Raw genomic sequence first — 17,111 nt, 5'->3', positions numbered from 1 at the left:
GTGATATACGTTTTGTGGGTGCACCAAGGTCTAGAGGAATGTTGTTTCATTTGGTTGTGTATATGTATAGTCAGAAGACAAACTTGAATTTCACTCACCCCATCAATGAACTGTTCCCACAACCTATGGACTCACTTTCAAATCCTTCATCTCAGGTTCTTGATATTTGTTACTTATCTATTTATTATTATTTTGAACTTTGGATGGGTAAACAACTCTACTCTCACTGGGAGTTATCTGGACAGCTTAAGGAATGCCAGATGGTCACCCAGAGCTTCTAATGTGATACAAGTCTCAGATTTCAGATTCATTTATTTATCACTTGACATTGAAGCATACAGTGACATGCATTGTTTGTTTTAACACACGACACAACGTAGGAATGCACTGGAGGCAGCTTGCAAATATCACCACATACTCTGGTGCCAACACAATGTATGTGGCATGCCCACAATGTTTGTTCAGAAACATTGAATATTATAATAAAATTATATTTCATGGGCACTGGACAATAAAGTGCAAGATCATAATGAGGTAGACTGTGAGGTCATGATTCTTTTATGGATTTATTGAGTATGCCCACAAGAAAATGAATCTCAGGGTTGTATATGGCAACATATATGTACTTTGATAATAAATTTACTTTGAACTGGATCTGAACAAGTAACTTTTCCTCTCTCCAGAAGCTGCTTGGCCTGCTGAGTGTTTCTAGCACTTACTGTCATTACTAAAAAGTAGAAATTTCAGGAGGTACCTGAGGGCAGCACCTCTTCTTCCTCTTCCTCCAACACTACACACTGCATGCAGTCCAGCTCCCAGTTGTACACCTTGGTCATCCAGAGGGCTGGGATCAGGGTACTGTATCTGGAGCTTAGAGAAATAATACAAAACCTGGAGTGAACAACGATTTTGAATCAGATTGAAAACAGTTCAGTAAAACTGCAACACACACAAAGAGGACCACAGCCTTGTCAAGGTTTGGAGGCTTGCATGCCTCAATGGGCCAGAGAGCTATGTTGACTGGAGCTCTTGGTCAGGTCACTCATGCCAAGCAGGTCAAAGGGCAGAGTGGTCTACTCACTGGTCTACCACTTTTCCAGGTTCAAAGGTTCTTAGCTCAGGGCTAACAACCCTAACTGGTAAAAACAAAATTGTTACGGGAGCAGCACTGAAGAATCCTTCCACATCTGAGTGACCGAGGACAGATAGAGATGGAGCACTTTCGTTACTGCCCTAACTGTCAGGGGTGTAACGGGCAGTCAGTAAGTAGACACAAAATGCTGGAGGAACTCAGGAGGTAAGGCAGCATCTATGACAAGGCATTCGACGCATTCCTCTTCATAGATGCTGCATGACTCACTGAGTCCCTCCAGCATTTTGTTTGTGTTGCTCAAGATTTTCAGCACCTCAAAGTGCAAAGAGAATTTATTAGCAAGGTACATATCATAGATGTGACCAAATACTACACTGATATTCATTTCCTTATGGACATTCACAGAGGAGCAAAAGAATCAATGAAGAACTACACACAAACACCAACAAAGAACCAAATGCAAAAGAAGACAAAGTATGCAAATAAAAAAATAATAAATAAATAATACTGAGAACATGAGTTGTAGAGTCCTTAGACTAACTTAGAAGTTACCTTAGAGGGTGTTGCTTAAGTTCAAATTTAACTGTCATTCAACCATACCCATGAATACAGCCAAATGAAACAACGATACTCAAGGTGCAAATCAACACACACAAAATGCTATGTCAACTGTACTCTTTTCCTAGATGCTGTCTGGCCTGCTGAGTTCCTATAGCATTTTGTGTGCTACAGTAGGCAGAGGCTCCCCAAAACTGGGCAGCTAGAGATTTGACACAAACAACATGAATCCGTGGATCCATCTGTCTTCTGTCAACGGTTCAAGCTAGTGGTCGTGGTGTAGTAGTGTAGGGAATGATGTCTTGGCACAAATTAGTTCCTTTAATATCTATTGAATATTGTTTAAATGCCACAAAGAATTCAGGTAGTTCTGAGGGTCGTGTCCAGAACTAGAAAGGTGTACCTAATAAAGTGGTCACTGAGTATATATCAAAACAGTGAAATGCATTATTTGCATTAACAACCAACACAGTCTGAGGATGTGCTGGAGGTAGTGTCACTATGCTTCTGGAGCCAGCATAGCATGCCCACAACTTACTAATCCTAACCCATCGATCTTGGGAGTGTGGAGGAAACTGGAGCACCTGGAGGAAACCCATGTGGTCATTACAGACAGCAGTGAGAATTGAACCCCAATTCAAGGTGCAGTAAAATGTTATACTAGCCACTACACAACCATACCACCTCTTTTATTAAAGGAGATCTGAGGTGCAAGTTTTTCACACTCTTCTGAGGGTGCTCATCAGGAATGAGCTGCCATGGCAGAGGCAGACGCAATTACTTTTAAAAGAAATTTGGACAGGAAGATATTTAAGGATACAAGCCTAATTCAGGAAATTGCTATTTAACATTGGTAGCACAGTTAGCATGGACACGATGGGCCAGGAGGTTGTACGACTTAATGATTGTACGGTCAAATTACATTTAATAATACACTTGTGAAACACCTTGAAATTAGTTGTAAACTGTTGTCATAATGCTATTGCTGACAGGCTGTCAGGTGACAGGGAATTTGAGGGGTATAATCTTTTACAAAAGGATTTAAAGATTAGCTTTATTTGTCACATGCTATCAAAATATACAGTGAAATGTGTTGTTTGCATCAGTGACCAACACAGTTCGAAGATGCGCTGGGGACAGCCAGCAAATGTCGCCACGCTTCCGATGCTACCATAGCATGCCCACAACTTTATCTTTATTGTCACCGAACAATTGATACTAGAGTGTAAAATCATCCAGTGATATTTGATTCTGCGCTTCGCACTCCCTGGAGTACAAATCGATAGTAAATATAATAAAAATTTAAATTATAAATCATAAATAGAAAATAGAAAAGGGAAAGTACGGTAGTGCAAGTCAGGTCCGGATATTTGGAAGGTACAGCCCAGATCCGGGTCAGGATCTGTTCAGCAGTCTTATCACAGTTGGAAAGAAGCTGTTCCCAAATCTGGCCGTACGAATCTTCATGCTCCTGAACCTTCTCCCGGAGGGAAGAGGGACAAAAAGTGTGTTGGCTGGGTGGGTCTTGTCTTTGATTATCCTGGCAGCACTGCTCCGACAGTGTGTGGTGTAAAGTGAGTCCAAGGACGGAAGATTGGTTTGTGTGATGTGCTGGGCTATGTTCACGATCTTCTGCAGCTTCTTCCGGTCTTGGACCGGACAATTTCCATACCAGGTTGTGATGCACCCTAGAAGAATGCTTTCTACGGTGCATCTATAAAAATTAGTGAGGGTTTTAGGGGACAGGCCAAATTTCTTCAGCTTTCTCAGGAAGTAAAGGCGCTGGTGAGTCTTCTTGGCAGTGGACTCTGCTTGGTTAGACCAAGTCAGGTCATTTGTGATATTGACCCTGAGGAACTTAGTAATTAATTATAACCCGTATAGCTCACGGAGGAAACCATACAGGCATAGGGAAAACATGCAAACTCCTTACAAACAGTGGCAGGAATCCAACCCTGGTCTTACCATCGGTGCTATAATAGTGTTACACAAACTGCTATACTACTGTGCAGCCCTCTTCTTGAACTGCTCTTGAAACTATTTGATGTTATATGGAAATCTGTGCAGGAATGGGGAGAATGCACAAGTTCCTTATAGACAATGGCAGGAATAGAACCCCAATCCTCTGATCACTGGCGCCGTAAAGCATTGTGCTAACCACTACGTTATGGTGCTACCCCCTGTGTAAATTATACCGTCCACTGAAGCAGACAGGTACATTTAGGGGTGGCACAGAAGTGTAGTGGTTAGCACAATGCTTTACAGTACAGGCTCAATTTCCGCCATTGCCTGTAAGGAGTTTGTATGTTCTCTCCGTGACCAGGTGCTCCACTTTCCTCCCATAGTTCAAAGGCATGCCGGTTGGTAGATTAATTGGTCATTGTGATTGGGCTCGGTGGGTTGCCAGGAGGCGTGGCTCGAAGGACCAGAAGGTTCTGTTTCATGCTGCATTCCAGGAAATAAATAAATAAAGTGGCCCAATGTGGCACTCATCAGGTAAGAAACGCCCAGCATTACTGGGATTCATGCTGACTTGTTTCCTTTTACTGATCGGACAATTATTACAAGGGCTCACTTTAAGCTGGGGCACCAGGAGGGACAAGAGGTGAAGTGATATAAATTGTTCCTGCAATAGAACAATGCCAGAGATGCTTTTTATTCAGATCCTTGCAAGTCTCAAGTGACAAGTTGATGGCTATCGACCTGAGAACCATGTACTCCCCTTCTCTAATTCTGATGCTGTCAAAATTCAGCTCTAGTGAAAAGCAGTGTGCTTGTATGGGACAGGTAACAAATCCCCTCCTGAGAAATCGTCCCCACAGATCGGCACAAAGCCCACTTTGTCTGTTTGATGCATGTACACCTTGAGAAAGGTCACAGCATTAGAAGGAGTTCAGCACTCCCATAACAGCTTGTCAAGTTAAAGGAGGTCGAGGAACAGCTATTCCGCAGCCTTCAGAAGGAGATGGGGTTCTCTGGGTGGAATGGATGCCAGTCACACTAGTCAATAAAATGTGTGGAAGTCCAAAAGATTCCTAAACTTCCAGTGCCAATTGACAGTCGTAGCAGAGATTGCCCTACACTGATTTGTTCCTATCTCAGCTCTTCAATGAAATGCAGTGATAGAGTCCAGCAGTACAGAAACAGCCCTTTCAGCCCTTCATGTGAATGCAGACCATTGTAAGATTTAAGATTTATAATTAGCTTTATTTGTCACATATACATCAAAAACATACAGTGAAATGTATCATTGGTGTCAATGACCAACACAGTCCGAGGATGTTCCAAGGAAGTTCAGGTGTTTTAAAAGGAATAGGATGGGAGGTAGAAGGAGGGGGGGGGGGGGAGAGGTGGAGTGGCATTTCTGGTCAGGGATAGTATCACAGCTATAGAAAGGGAGGATGCTGCAGAGGGGGTGTCCACTGAGTCGGTCTGGGTGGAAGTCAGAAATAGGAAGGGATCAAACACTATGCTGGGAGTAGTCTATAGGCCCCCAAATAGCCCTCGGGATGCCGAGGAGCAGATAAGTAGGCAGATTTTAGAATGGTGCACAAAATTCAGGGTAGCAGTTTGTGGTGAACTACATATACCTGTCTGGACACGCCCCCCCCCCCCCCCCCCGCTGACTGCTCCTGTGGCTCCTCCCACGGACCCCAGTATAAAGGCGATTGGGGACTCCACCCCGGTCTCAGTCTCCAGGATGCAGTGTGGTGGTCAATTGCTGCTTGTACTTTCTTCCAGCCAATAAAAGTCGATATCTCGCCTCACGTCTCAGAGAGTTATTGATGGTGCATCACAGTTATGGGTGATTTCAACTTCCCTCATATTGACTGGCACTTCCTGAGTGCAAGGGGGTTAAATAGGGCTGAATTTGTCAAGAAGGATTCCTGACACAGTATGCGGACCGGCCGACAAGAAGAGAGGCTATACTGGATCTAGTTCTGGGTAATGAACCTGGCCAGGTGACAGACCTCTTGGTGGGGGAGCATTTTGGTGAGAGTGACCACAACTCACTTAGCTTCAGCATAGCTATGGAAAGGGATAAAATCAGATGAAACAGTGAAGTGCTTAACTGGGGAAGGGTCAACTTTGAAGGGATGAGGCAGGAACTAGTGAGAGTAAATTGGAAACAGATGTTCAAAGGGAAAGCATAGAAGTAATGTGGGAGAAGTTTAGGGACCACTTGAGCTGGGTTCAGGATAAGCTTGTCCTACCGAGGCAAGAAAAAAATGGTAGGAAAAGGGAACCGTGGCTGATGAAACACGTGAGGCAATTCATCAAGAGGAAAAAGGAAGCATATGTTAGATATAAGAAGCAGGAAGTAGGAGGGGCTCATGAGAAATATAGGGTAGCCAGGAAGGAGCTAAAGAAAGGATTTAGGAGAGCTTGAAGGGGGCATGAGAAGGCCTTGGAATGTAGGATTAAGGAGAACCCTAAGGTGTTCTATGCATATGTGAAGAACAGGAGAATGAAGGTGGGACTGCTAAAGGATAAAGAGGGCAACATGTGCCTAGAGGCGGAGGAGGTAGGGGAGGTCCTAAATGAATACTTTGCTTCAGTGTTCACAGGTGAAAAGGATCTTGATCAGGGTGAGGTTGAAATAGAGCAGGCCTATGTGCTGGACAATGTGGAGATGACGGAAGAAGTACTGCTGGATCTTCTTAAAAACACCAAGATTGATAAATCCCCAGGGCTGGATATGATACACCCCAGATTGTTGTGTGAATTGAGAGAAGAGATCGCTGGAGTATTAGCTATGATCTTTGAATCCTCTTTGGCTGCAGGGGAAGTGCCGAAGGACTGGAGAATGGCAAATGTAGTTCCCTTGTTTAAAGAAGGTAATAGGGAGAAACCCTTACGTCGGTGGTCTGCAAACTGCTGGAAAGGATTCTTAAGGATAGGATCTATGAGCATTTGGAGAAGTACTCATGGATAGTCAACATGGCTTTGTGAAGGGAAGATCGTGCCTCACGAGCCTGATTGAGTTTTTTGAAGAGGTAACAAAAGAAATTGATGAGGGTAGGGCAGTGGATGTGGTCTACATTGACTTTAGCAAAGCATTTGACAGGGTCCTTCATGAGAGACTCATCCAGAAAGTCATGAGGCATGGGATAAGTGGAACCTTGGCTGTTTGGATAAAAAAATTGGCTTAAAGGAAGAAAACAGAGGGTAGTTGTAGAAGGAAAGTATTCTGCTTGGAGGTTGGTGACTAGTGGAGTGCTGCAGGGATCTGTCCAGGGACCCCTGCTATTTGTGATTTTTATAAATGACCTGGATGTAGAGGCGGAAGGATGGGTGAGTAAGTTTGCGGATGTCACGAATTCTGCTTCTATGTCTTATGATGGTCTTATTTAAGGACCTCTTAGATAGGCACATGGATGATAGAAAAATTGAGGAGGGAAGTGTAAGATTGATCTTTGAGTAGGTTGCAAGGTCGGCACAACTTTGTGGGCTGAAGAGTCTATCCTGTGCTGTACTTTTCAATGTTCTACTTTCTATTAAGAAAGGTGTGCTATAAATGCAAGGTAATAAAGATAGAAGTGATATATTTAATATTGTGATTGCCTCTTCATTTGCTAGCTGACAGCTTACTGAAAGAATTCTGGTGGAGTTACAACTTAAATTCACCAAGCGTAACATGATTCACCTGAAGTCATCTTTCACTCCCACTCTTGTCCTGTCCTCTGCACTTCCTGAGGAACTTGGAACACAAGAGCTATTTACAAAAAATAAAATAAAACTACCCTCATTCCTCAAGGTATTTTGGTAGCCGTTGGGGATAGTCTTACAAACCCAAGAGGAAATAACACCTTCCTGTCACAAAAAAATAAAACACAGTTAGCTACAATTTTTTGCATCATCATCGATCTCGAATTGTTCACATCTCTCTTTCGTAACATTCCAAAACACCAACAGCCTTTCTGGCGCAACTACTTAATGTCCAACGTGCAGTGAAGTTGCTGGGGTTAGTGTTGGTGAAAGGGGCTGGGCTCAGACTATTGAACTGTTTTGACAACAGTTAAAAAGACACCTGGCAGCAATGGGGGCTATCAATGCCTCTTCAATTCTTTCCCCCCCACGGTAACCATTCAGAGGCCGATCTAATTACAGTGTTTAAGATGATTAAAGGGTTAGTCACAGTGAGACAAGACCCAGGTTAAAAAGCACCAGCTGTTGTAACCGTGTTCATTTTTGAGAACTACATTTACACAAGTCAAGGGTTAAATTGCAAGGGCTGGTAGCCTGGTTTAGAATGTTATTCTGTTAAGTATATATAGAGTACTGGTGACCTAATACAAGCCATTAAGATGATTAAAAGTTATAAAAAGGAAGATGGAGTGAACTTATTTCCTTTGTTGGAGAATTCAGGACAAACAGGCTGACTTATAAATTAGATGTAAGTGGCCAGAAGGGATTTTTCAGAGAAAGGCTGATGGAAACTTCTCCTCCTCATTTGTTAAGCTTGAAAGAGTACAGGGAAAATTGACAGGGATGTTGTTGGGACAGAGGACCTGAGTTATAAAGAAAGGTCGAATAAATTTTATGGGTGGAATGATGGGGTAGTAGTTAGTGTAACACTACTAGAATGACAGTGGTCGGGGTTCAATTCTGCCAATTTGCAAATGTACATATTTTATCATCATCATACTTAGCAACTTTTTCTACAGAAGTGGTTTGCCATTGCCGCTCTCTGAACAGTGTCTTTACAATACGGTGACCTCAGCCATTAACAATACTCTTCAGAGATTGTCTGCCCGGTGTCAGTGGTCGCATAACCAAGATGTGGGATGTGCATCAGCAACTCATACGACCATTCACCACCTGCACCCGTGGTTTCACTTGATCCTAATCGGGGGGACTAAGTAAATGCTACACCTTGCCCAAAGGTGACCTTCAGGCTCACGGAGGGAAGGAGTGCCTTACACCTCTTTTGGTAGAGCCGTATTTCCACCCTGCCATCCCTACGTAGTTGTTGAGGTCAGTTCAGTTTGCTGATGATACAGCTATTGTTGGCAGAATTTCAGATGGTGATGAGAGGGCATATAGGAGCAAAACAAATTAGCTGGCTGAGTGGCGTTGCAGCAATAACCTTGCACTCAACATCAGTAAGACCAAAGAACTGATTGTGAATTTCAGAAAGGGTAAGATGAGAGAACACACACCAGTCCATAGAGGGATCAGAAATGCAAAGAGTGAGGAATTTCAAGTTCCTGGATGTCAATATCTCTGAGGATCTAACCTGGACCCAACATAATCGATGAAGCTACTAAGAAGGCACAACAGCAGCTACATTTCATTAGGAGTTTGAAGAGATTTGGTGTGTCATCAAAAGCACTCACAAATTTCTACAGATTTCCTGTGAAGAGCATTCTAACTGGTTGCAGCACCATCTGGTATGGGAGGGGGGCTACTGCACAGGATCAAAATAAGCTGCAGAGAGTTGTAAACTTAGTCAGCTCCATCACTGGTATTAGCCTCCGCAGTATCCAGGTAATCTTCAAGGAGTGATGCCTCAAATAGGCGGCATCCATTATTAAGGACCTCCATCTCCAGATCATGCCTTGTTCTCATTGCTACCACCAGGAAGCTTTGTCCCCTCTACCATCTGATTTCTGAATGAACATTGAACCCATGAACACTTCCTCACTACTGTTAATTTCTATTTTTGTATGACCTACTTAGATAGATACTTTACTGTCACCAAACAATTGATACTAGAGCAGGGGTGGGCAAACTTTTTGACTTGTGGGCCACAAAGGGTTCTAAAATTTGACAGGGGGGCCGGACCAGGAGCAGATGGACGGAGTGTTTTGGTAATACACCTCATAAGAGAAAATATCATGGGATATGTAGAAAACATGTGCTTTAATTTCAATTGAAAATGAACAAATGCTTTACAACAAAATATCTGTCTTTAAGTCCCATGGTATTTAGCTATTTATTGAAATGACTTTTAAAACACTGAAAATTAAATGAATAAAGTACAGCTTTTTTTAATAGTAACAGTTATTATTTTAAAGCACTGAAAATTCTGTTATCCTTCAAGATATTATCATCATCACTCTCCTCCTGCCTGTCTTTATTTCAAAAACGGTAGGAGATGCAGGTCTACTTGTCCTGCTCCTTCTTATTCAATTGTCCCCTGTGCCAAAACTCAACAACGACCAGCACAAGGACAGAACAGTGACAGTGCGCCAGTATGCAGAGCGTGTTATTTGGTCTGGAGCGCATTTTTTATTTTGAGAACATACGTGCACCTGCGCACTACTCATGTCCATCACTTAACAGAAATGACATGTAACATGTAAGGCTTATTGAAAAAAATATTTTCAAATGCATTTTTTACATAACACAACGAAGAAACTTATTTTTAATTTCAGTGGGAACAGTGTTGTTGGTCTCCCTTTTTAGCCAGCGCATCAAAGTCTGGATTTAGTTTTGTTGTGGCGATTCTCAGGATGGATCTGAGGTGCTGGTCAGTTAACTTGGATCTGTGGCTGGCTTTGTTGATGTTCATGACGCTGAACGCCTGTTCACACAAATAGGTCGAGCCGAACAAAGAGTAAAGCACAAATGTGGAGTAATACGCTGCACCTCAACAAAGGTCAATGTGTAGCGGTGTGCTACATGCAGCGCTAAAATTACGACATGGAGTCGGTAACTGCAGTCGAAGAAAAAGACTTTATTCGAAATCCCCAGCCTCACTTTTAAGCCTCCCTCAACCTGCCCCCCCCCCCCCCCACCGTGGCGCAGAGGCTCCAAAGCTCTGTGCTCGCAAATCCCCGCAGGCTATCTCCCTTAGCCAGAACGCTGGCTAATAGTGAGCCGGTTCGGATGTGCCAGGAAATGGGTCGCCACAAATGTATATAGAGTGCGTCATCTATTGGGAAAATGCCAGAATTGTGGGAAAAAACGTTAACAAGGTTTATTAATATAATTTCATCAAGTTCTGCGGGCTGGATTAAAAAGCTTAACGGGCCGCAAATGGCCCCCGGGCCGTAGTTTGCCCATGCCTGTACTAGAGCATACAATCATCACAGTGATATTTGTTTCTGCGCTTCTATTTGACTGTTTTACACACACAAACACTTATATGTATACATATTTACATGCACACATATTGTAATTCAGATTTTTCTATTAGTAATTGTACTGCTGCAGCAAAGGCATCGAATTTCATGATTTATGCTGTTGATATTAAACTTGAGTCTGATTCTGAGTTTAAGTTGCCCTGCTAGGGGAAAGATATTAAACTAGAAAGAGTGCAGGAAAGATTTACAAGGACGTCACCAGAACTTAAAGAACTGAATTATAGGGAGAGGGTGGATTGGCTAAGCCTTTATTCCTTGCAGCGTAGGAGACCAAGATATCTTATGGATGTGCACAAAATCATAATGGATATAGACAAGCTGAATGCACTCAATCTTTTTCCCAGGGTTGGGAAATTCAGAACTGGAAAGCATAGGTTTAAGGTGAGAGGATTAAAAATTAATAGGAACTTGAGGGGCAACTTTTTTGCCCCACAAAGGGTGACATCTATGTGGAATGTGTTGCAGAGAGTGGTTGAAGCAGGTAGAGTAACATATAAAATAGCTTGGCAGGTATGTGCATTGGACAGATGTTAAGATTATGCAGGACACCCCACTTGTTTAACTGAATGAAGCTCCAAGAATTCTCAGCAATACATGATGGACTGAATGGCTTAATTCTGCTCCTTTGTCTTATGGTCTAAGAAAACACTTCTATTGTTAATAGTGATTATGTATTATCTACAAAATTCACAGAAGCCAACTGCATAGGCTATGCCGATGGCATCTTCTAAGCAAGCATACAGCCTAGCTATAGTGCTACAAAAAAAATACTTCACTCCATCATAAAAGTTTCTTTAACCGAGCAGTTCATCTGATCAACTGTTGTAGTTAGCTCCTCTCACCCCTTTCTCTTACCCCCATCACTGCACTGTAAACACTTTAAACCTCTTTTTATAATGCTGCTTACATTGCAAATATATGCCAGTATTAATGTATATATGCACATTTTATTCCCTATCCGTCTTTAACAGCTAATTTCATTTCTTATATAACTCTTATCCTCTATAATGTTGTTGTTTATTGTTGCACGTTGCACCAACACACCACAGTAAATTCCTATTATATATATAAATGTATATGCCTAATGGAGTATATGGGGTATTCAGGGAGGGGTAGCATCTCTGGTGAAAGGGGCCTGTTGTGCCTGATACTTAGCCCCCACCTGTGTCTTCAAGTAGCTGTTTGCATGCAACAGCAGCCTCACCCCGGTACACCACCTCGACAAGCAGGTTAAACCAGGTGAGGGTAGCCAAAGGCCTTGCAGCCCAGTGAGATAGGGACATGCCTGTTCTGGAACGTGGTCAGCTCCAGCGGACTAGGTGGATAAGATCGGCAGTGAGATCCAACTGCCAGGAAGGCAATTCTGCGACATTCTGCAGAAAGTGAAGGGCATGTCAAGGCACAGAAGATGTCATGGTAATCCACTGCAACCAAGAAAGACCCGAGTTGTGATGACTACTCATACCACTGGACCTGGACTTCCAGGGTCAGGAGAATAGAACTGCTCCAGTGTAATGGCTTCTCCACTTTAAAAATTCTTCTGCACAGGTTCCTGTCATCGTTGGATACAATGGACAAAAATGGATAATCGCTAATAAAGTTAATCCTTGACCACTATGAAGAATCAAGCAGTAGTTGAATGGGTCAGCCATGATGAAATAGCAGAGCAGACCTGATAAGCCAAATGGCTTAATTCTGTTCCTACATCTTATAGTCTTATGGAACTACATGTTGAATCTTCTAGATTCTCCCTGATCACATTTGATAGGTATATCTCATGGTGCCTATTTGTCTTTCTTTTTTTTTGAACTTTATTGAACAAACACATATCTACAAACAAGTAAAAACACATCATGTTGGCAGAACTCAACAGGCCAGACAGCATCTACGGGAGGAGGTAGTGACAATGTTTCGGGCCAAAACCCTTCATCAGGACCCTTCATCTACAAACAAGCATCGGCTATCAGTCCATAGTTCACTGCACAATGGCAAATACCTATATTAACAATACCAGGGGTAAAGAGAGTAGGAGCAAGAGGAAGAAGAAACAAAGAGCACATACATACAATTACATACACATGATCTACATACTTTACATCACCCTTCAATGCAGTCTTACATTTATTTTAAATAAAATCACAGTCCTCAGTAAATCAACTCAGATTATCCTCTGGGGCTCTTAAATACTTTGTTTTTAAGTTTCAAAGTTCAAATTCACAGTATCAGTGGGCAGAAACTATCAATAATATGGATGGACATGGGACTTTACATAGAAACATAGAAAATAGGTGCAGGAGTAGGCCATTCGGCCCTTCGAGCCTGCACCGCCATTCAGTATGATCATGGCTGATCACCCAACTCAGAACCCTGTACCTGCTTTCTCTCCATACCCCCTGATCCCTTTAGCAACAAGGGCCATATCTAACTTCCTCTTAAATACAGCCAATGAACCGGCCTCAACTGTTTCCTGTGGCAGAGAATTCCACAGATTCACCACTCTCTGTGTGAAGAAGTTTTTCCTCATCTCGGTCCTAAAAGGCTTCCCCTTTATCCTTAAACTGTGACCCCTCGTTCTGGACTTCCCCAACATCGGAAACAATCTTCCTGCATCTAGCCTGTCCAATTCCTTTAGAATTTTATACGTTTCAATAAGATCCCCCCTCAATCTTCTAAATTCCAGTGAGTATAAGCCTAGTCGATCCAGTCTTTCTTCATAAGAAAGTCCTGCCATCCTAGGAATCAATCTGGTGAACCTTCTCTGTACTCCTTCTATGGCAAGAATGTCTTTCCTCAGATTAGGGGACCAAAACTGCACACAATATTCTAGGTGCGGTCTCACCAAGGCCTTGTACAACTGCAGTAGAACCTCCCTGCTCCTGTACTCAAATCCTTTTGCTACGAATGCCAACATACCATTTGCCTTTTTCACCGCCTGCTTTACCTGCATGCCCACCTTCAAAGACTGGTGTACAATGACACCCAGGTCTCGTTGCATCTCCCCTTTTCCTAATCGGCCACTGTTCAGATAATAATCTGTTTTCCTATTCTTGCAACCAAAGTGGATAACCTCACATTTATCCACATTAAATTGCATCTGCCATGAATTTGTCCACTCACCTAACCTATCCAAGTCACCCTGCATCCTCTTCACAGCTAACACCGCCGCCCAGCTTTGTGTCACCTGCAAACTTGGAGATGCTGCATTTAATTCCCTTGTCTAAATCATTAATATATATTGTAAACACCTGGGGTCCCAACACTGAGCCTTGAGATACCCAACTAGTCACTGCCTGCCATTCTGAAAAGGTCCCGTTTACTCCCACTCTTTGCTTCCTGTCTGCCAACCAATTCTCTATCCACATCAATACCATACCCCCAATACCATGCGCTTTAAGTTTGCACACTAACCTCCTGTGTGGGACCTTGTCAAAAGCCTTTTGAAAATCTAAATATACCACATCCACTGGCTCTCCCCTATCCACTCTACTAGTTACATCTTCAAAAAATTCTATAAGATTCGTCAGACACGATTTTCCTTTCACAAATTCATGCTGACTTTGTCCGATGATTTCACCTCTTTCCAAATGTGCTGTTATCACATCTTGGATAACCGACTCTAACATTTTCCCCACCACCGATGTCAGACTAACCAGTCTATAATTCCCCGGTTTCTCTCTTCCTCCTTTAAGTGGGGTTACATTAGCCACCCTCCAATCCTCAGGAACTAATCCAGAATCTAAAGAGTTTTGAAAAATTATCACTAATGCATCCACTATTTCTTGGGCTACTTCCTTAAGCACTCTGGGATGCAGACCATCTAGCCCTGGGGATTTATCTGCCTTTAATCCCTTCAATTTACCTAACACCACTTCCCTACTAACATGTATTTCCCTCAGTTCCTCCATCTCACTAGACCCTCGGTCCCTTACTATTTCCGGAAGATTATTTATGTCCTCCTTAGTGAAGGCAGAACCAATTGGTCTGCCATGTCTTTGTTCCCTATGATCAATTCACCTGTTTCTGACTGTAAAGGACCTACATTTGTCTTGACCAATCTTTTTCTTTTCACGTATCTATAAAAGCTTTTACAGTCAGTTTTTATGTTCTCTGCCAGCTTTCTCTCATAATCTTTTTTTCCTTTCCTAATTAAGCCCTTTGTCCTCCTCTGCTGGTCTCTGCATTTCTCCCGGTACTCAGGTGTGCCGCTTTTTTTTTTTGCTAATTTATATGTTTCTTCTTTGGACTTGATACTATCCCTAATTTCCCTTGTCAGCCATGGGTGTACTACCGCCCCTGGTTTATTCTTTTGCCAAACTGGGATGAACAATTGTTGTAGTCCATCCATGCGATCTTTAAATGCTTGCCATTGCATATCCACCGTCAACCCTTTAAGTATCATTTGCCGGTCTATCTTAGCTAATTCACGTCTCATACCTTCAAAGTTACCCTTCTTTAAGTTCAGAACCTTTGTTTCTGAATTAACTATGTCACTCTCCATCTTAATGAAGAATTCCACCATATTATGGTCACTCTTACCCAAGGGGCCTCGCATGGCAAGATTGCTAACTAACCCTTCCTCATTGCTCAATACCCAATCTAGAATGGCCTGCTCTCTAGTTGGTTCCTCGACATGATGGTACAGAAAACCACCCCGCATACATTCCAAGAAATCTTCTTCCTCAGCACCCTTACCAATTTGGTTCACCCAATCTATATGTAGACTGAAGTCACCCATTATAACTACTGTTCCTTTATTGCACGCATTTCTAATTTCCTGTTTAATGCCTTCCCCAACCTCGCTACTACTGTTAGGTGGCCTGTACACAGCTCCCACCAGCGTTTTCTGCCCCTTAGTGTTATGCAGCTCTACCCATATCGATTCCACATCCTCCAGGCTAATGTCCTTCCTTTCTATTGCGTTAATCTCCTCTCTAACCAGCAATGCTACCCCACCTCCTTTTCTTTCCTGTCTATCCCTCCTGAATATTGAATATCCCTGGATGTTGAGCTCTCATCCTTGGTCACCCGGGAGCCATGTCTCTGTGATCCCAACTATATCATATTCATTAATAACTATCTGCATATTCAATTCATCCACCTTGTTACGAATGCTCCTCGCATTGACACACAAAGCCTTCAGGCTTGTTTTTCCAACACTCTTAGCCCTTATACAATTATGTTGAAAAGTGGCCCTTTTTGCCCTGGATTTGTCTGCCTGCCACTTTTATTTTTCACCTTACCACTTTTTACTTCTACCCTCATTTTACACCCCTCTGTCTCTCTGCACTTGTTCCCATCCCCCTGCCACATTAGTTTAAAGCCTCCTGAACAGCAGTAGCAAACGCTCCCCCAGGACATTGGTTCCAGTCCAGCCCAGCATTCAAGTCCATTCTGATACCGTTTATTTATTGAGATACAGGAAAAAAATAGGCCCTTTGAGCTGCATTGATTTAACCATTGCTTAATCATTAACACTAACCAATTAGCCTACCAACTGGTATGTCTTTGGACTATGGGAGGAAACAGGAGCATCCAGAGGAAACCCATAAAGTCATGGGGAGAACGTACAAGCTCCTTACAGGCAATGGTAGGAATTGAACCTGGGATGCTGGTAGTGTAAAGCGTTATGCTAACCACTATGCTACCGTTCCACCCACACTAAGTACTAAGTCTGTATTGACCATCAAGAACCCACTAATCCCACACAGTTATCAGTTTATTCTTCACACATTTAAGAATACACTTATGGAGGATATTTGGAGGACAAAAAGGAACCATGAGATATCCCTATCAGATGTGATAAGGAAAAATCCTAAAAGATTCAACATGTATTAAGACAAAAAGGATAAGTGAGGAAAGGGTAGGCCCCTTTAAGTATCAGTGTGCAATGTAAGAACACTTACAAAGATATCACCCGGTCTGGGGGACCTGGGTTATAAGGAAAGATTAAATAGGTTAGGATTTTATTTCTTGGAATGTAGATGATTGAGAAGAAATTTGATAGAGGTATACAAAATTATAAGGGGTGTAGATAAGGTAAATGCAAGTAGTCTTTTTCCATTGAGGTTGGGTAGGACTACAACTAGAGGTTATGGGTTAAGGGTGAAAGGTGAAAGTTTAGGGGAACGTGGGGGGAAACTTCTTCACTCAGAGGATGTTGTAAGTGTGGAATGAGCTGCCAGCTCAAGTGGTGCATGCAAGCTCAATTTCAACATTTAAGCAAAGTTTGGATATGTACATAGATGTTAGGAGTATGGAGGTCTATGGTCCCAGTGCAGTTTAATGGGAGTAGGCAGTTTCAGTATGGACTAAATGGGCCAAGGGGCCTGTTTTTGTGCTGTACTTTTTATAAGTCAGGGGAAGTGAGG

At 42.6% G+C, this 17,111-nt stretch overlaps 1 protein-coding gene across 1 annotated transcript in view; it reads right to left on the bottom strand.

Moving 5' to 3' along the window:
• si:ch211-266k8.4 (carabin) overlaps positions 1-17,111 on the bottom strand; it is a 165,264-nt gene that overhangs the window by 45,680 nt on the left and 102,473 nt on the right. The window contains exon 10 of the mRNA XM_059974000.1: positions 755-870. Coding sequence (XP_059829983.1) covers positions 755-870 — 116 coding nt within the window. The remainder of the gene's footprint in view (positions 1-754; positions 871-17,111) is intronic.

Source organism: Hypanus sabinus, chromosome 7 (assembly GCF_030144855.1).
Source record: "Hypanus sabinus isolate sHypSab1 chromosome 7, sHypSab1.hap1, whole genome shotgun sequence".
Lineage (NCBI taxonomy): Eukaryota > Metazoa > Chordata > Chondrichthyes > Myliobatiformes > Dasyatidae > Hypanus > Hypanus sabinus.
This window is presented reverse-complemented; position numbering and strand designations above follow the sequence as displayed.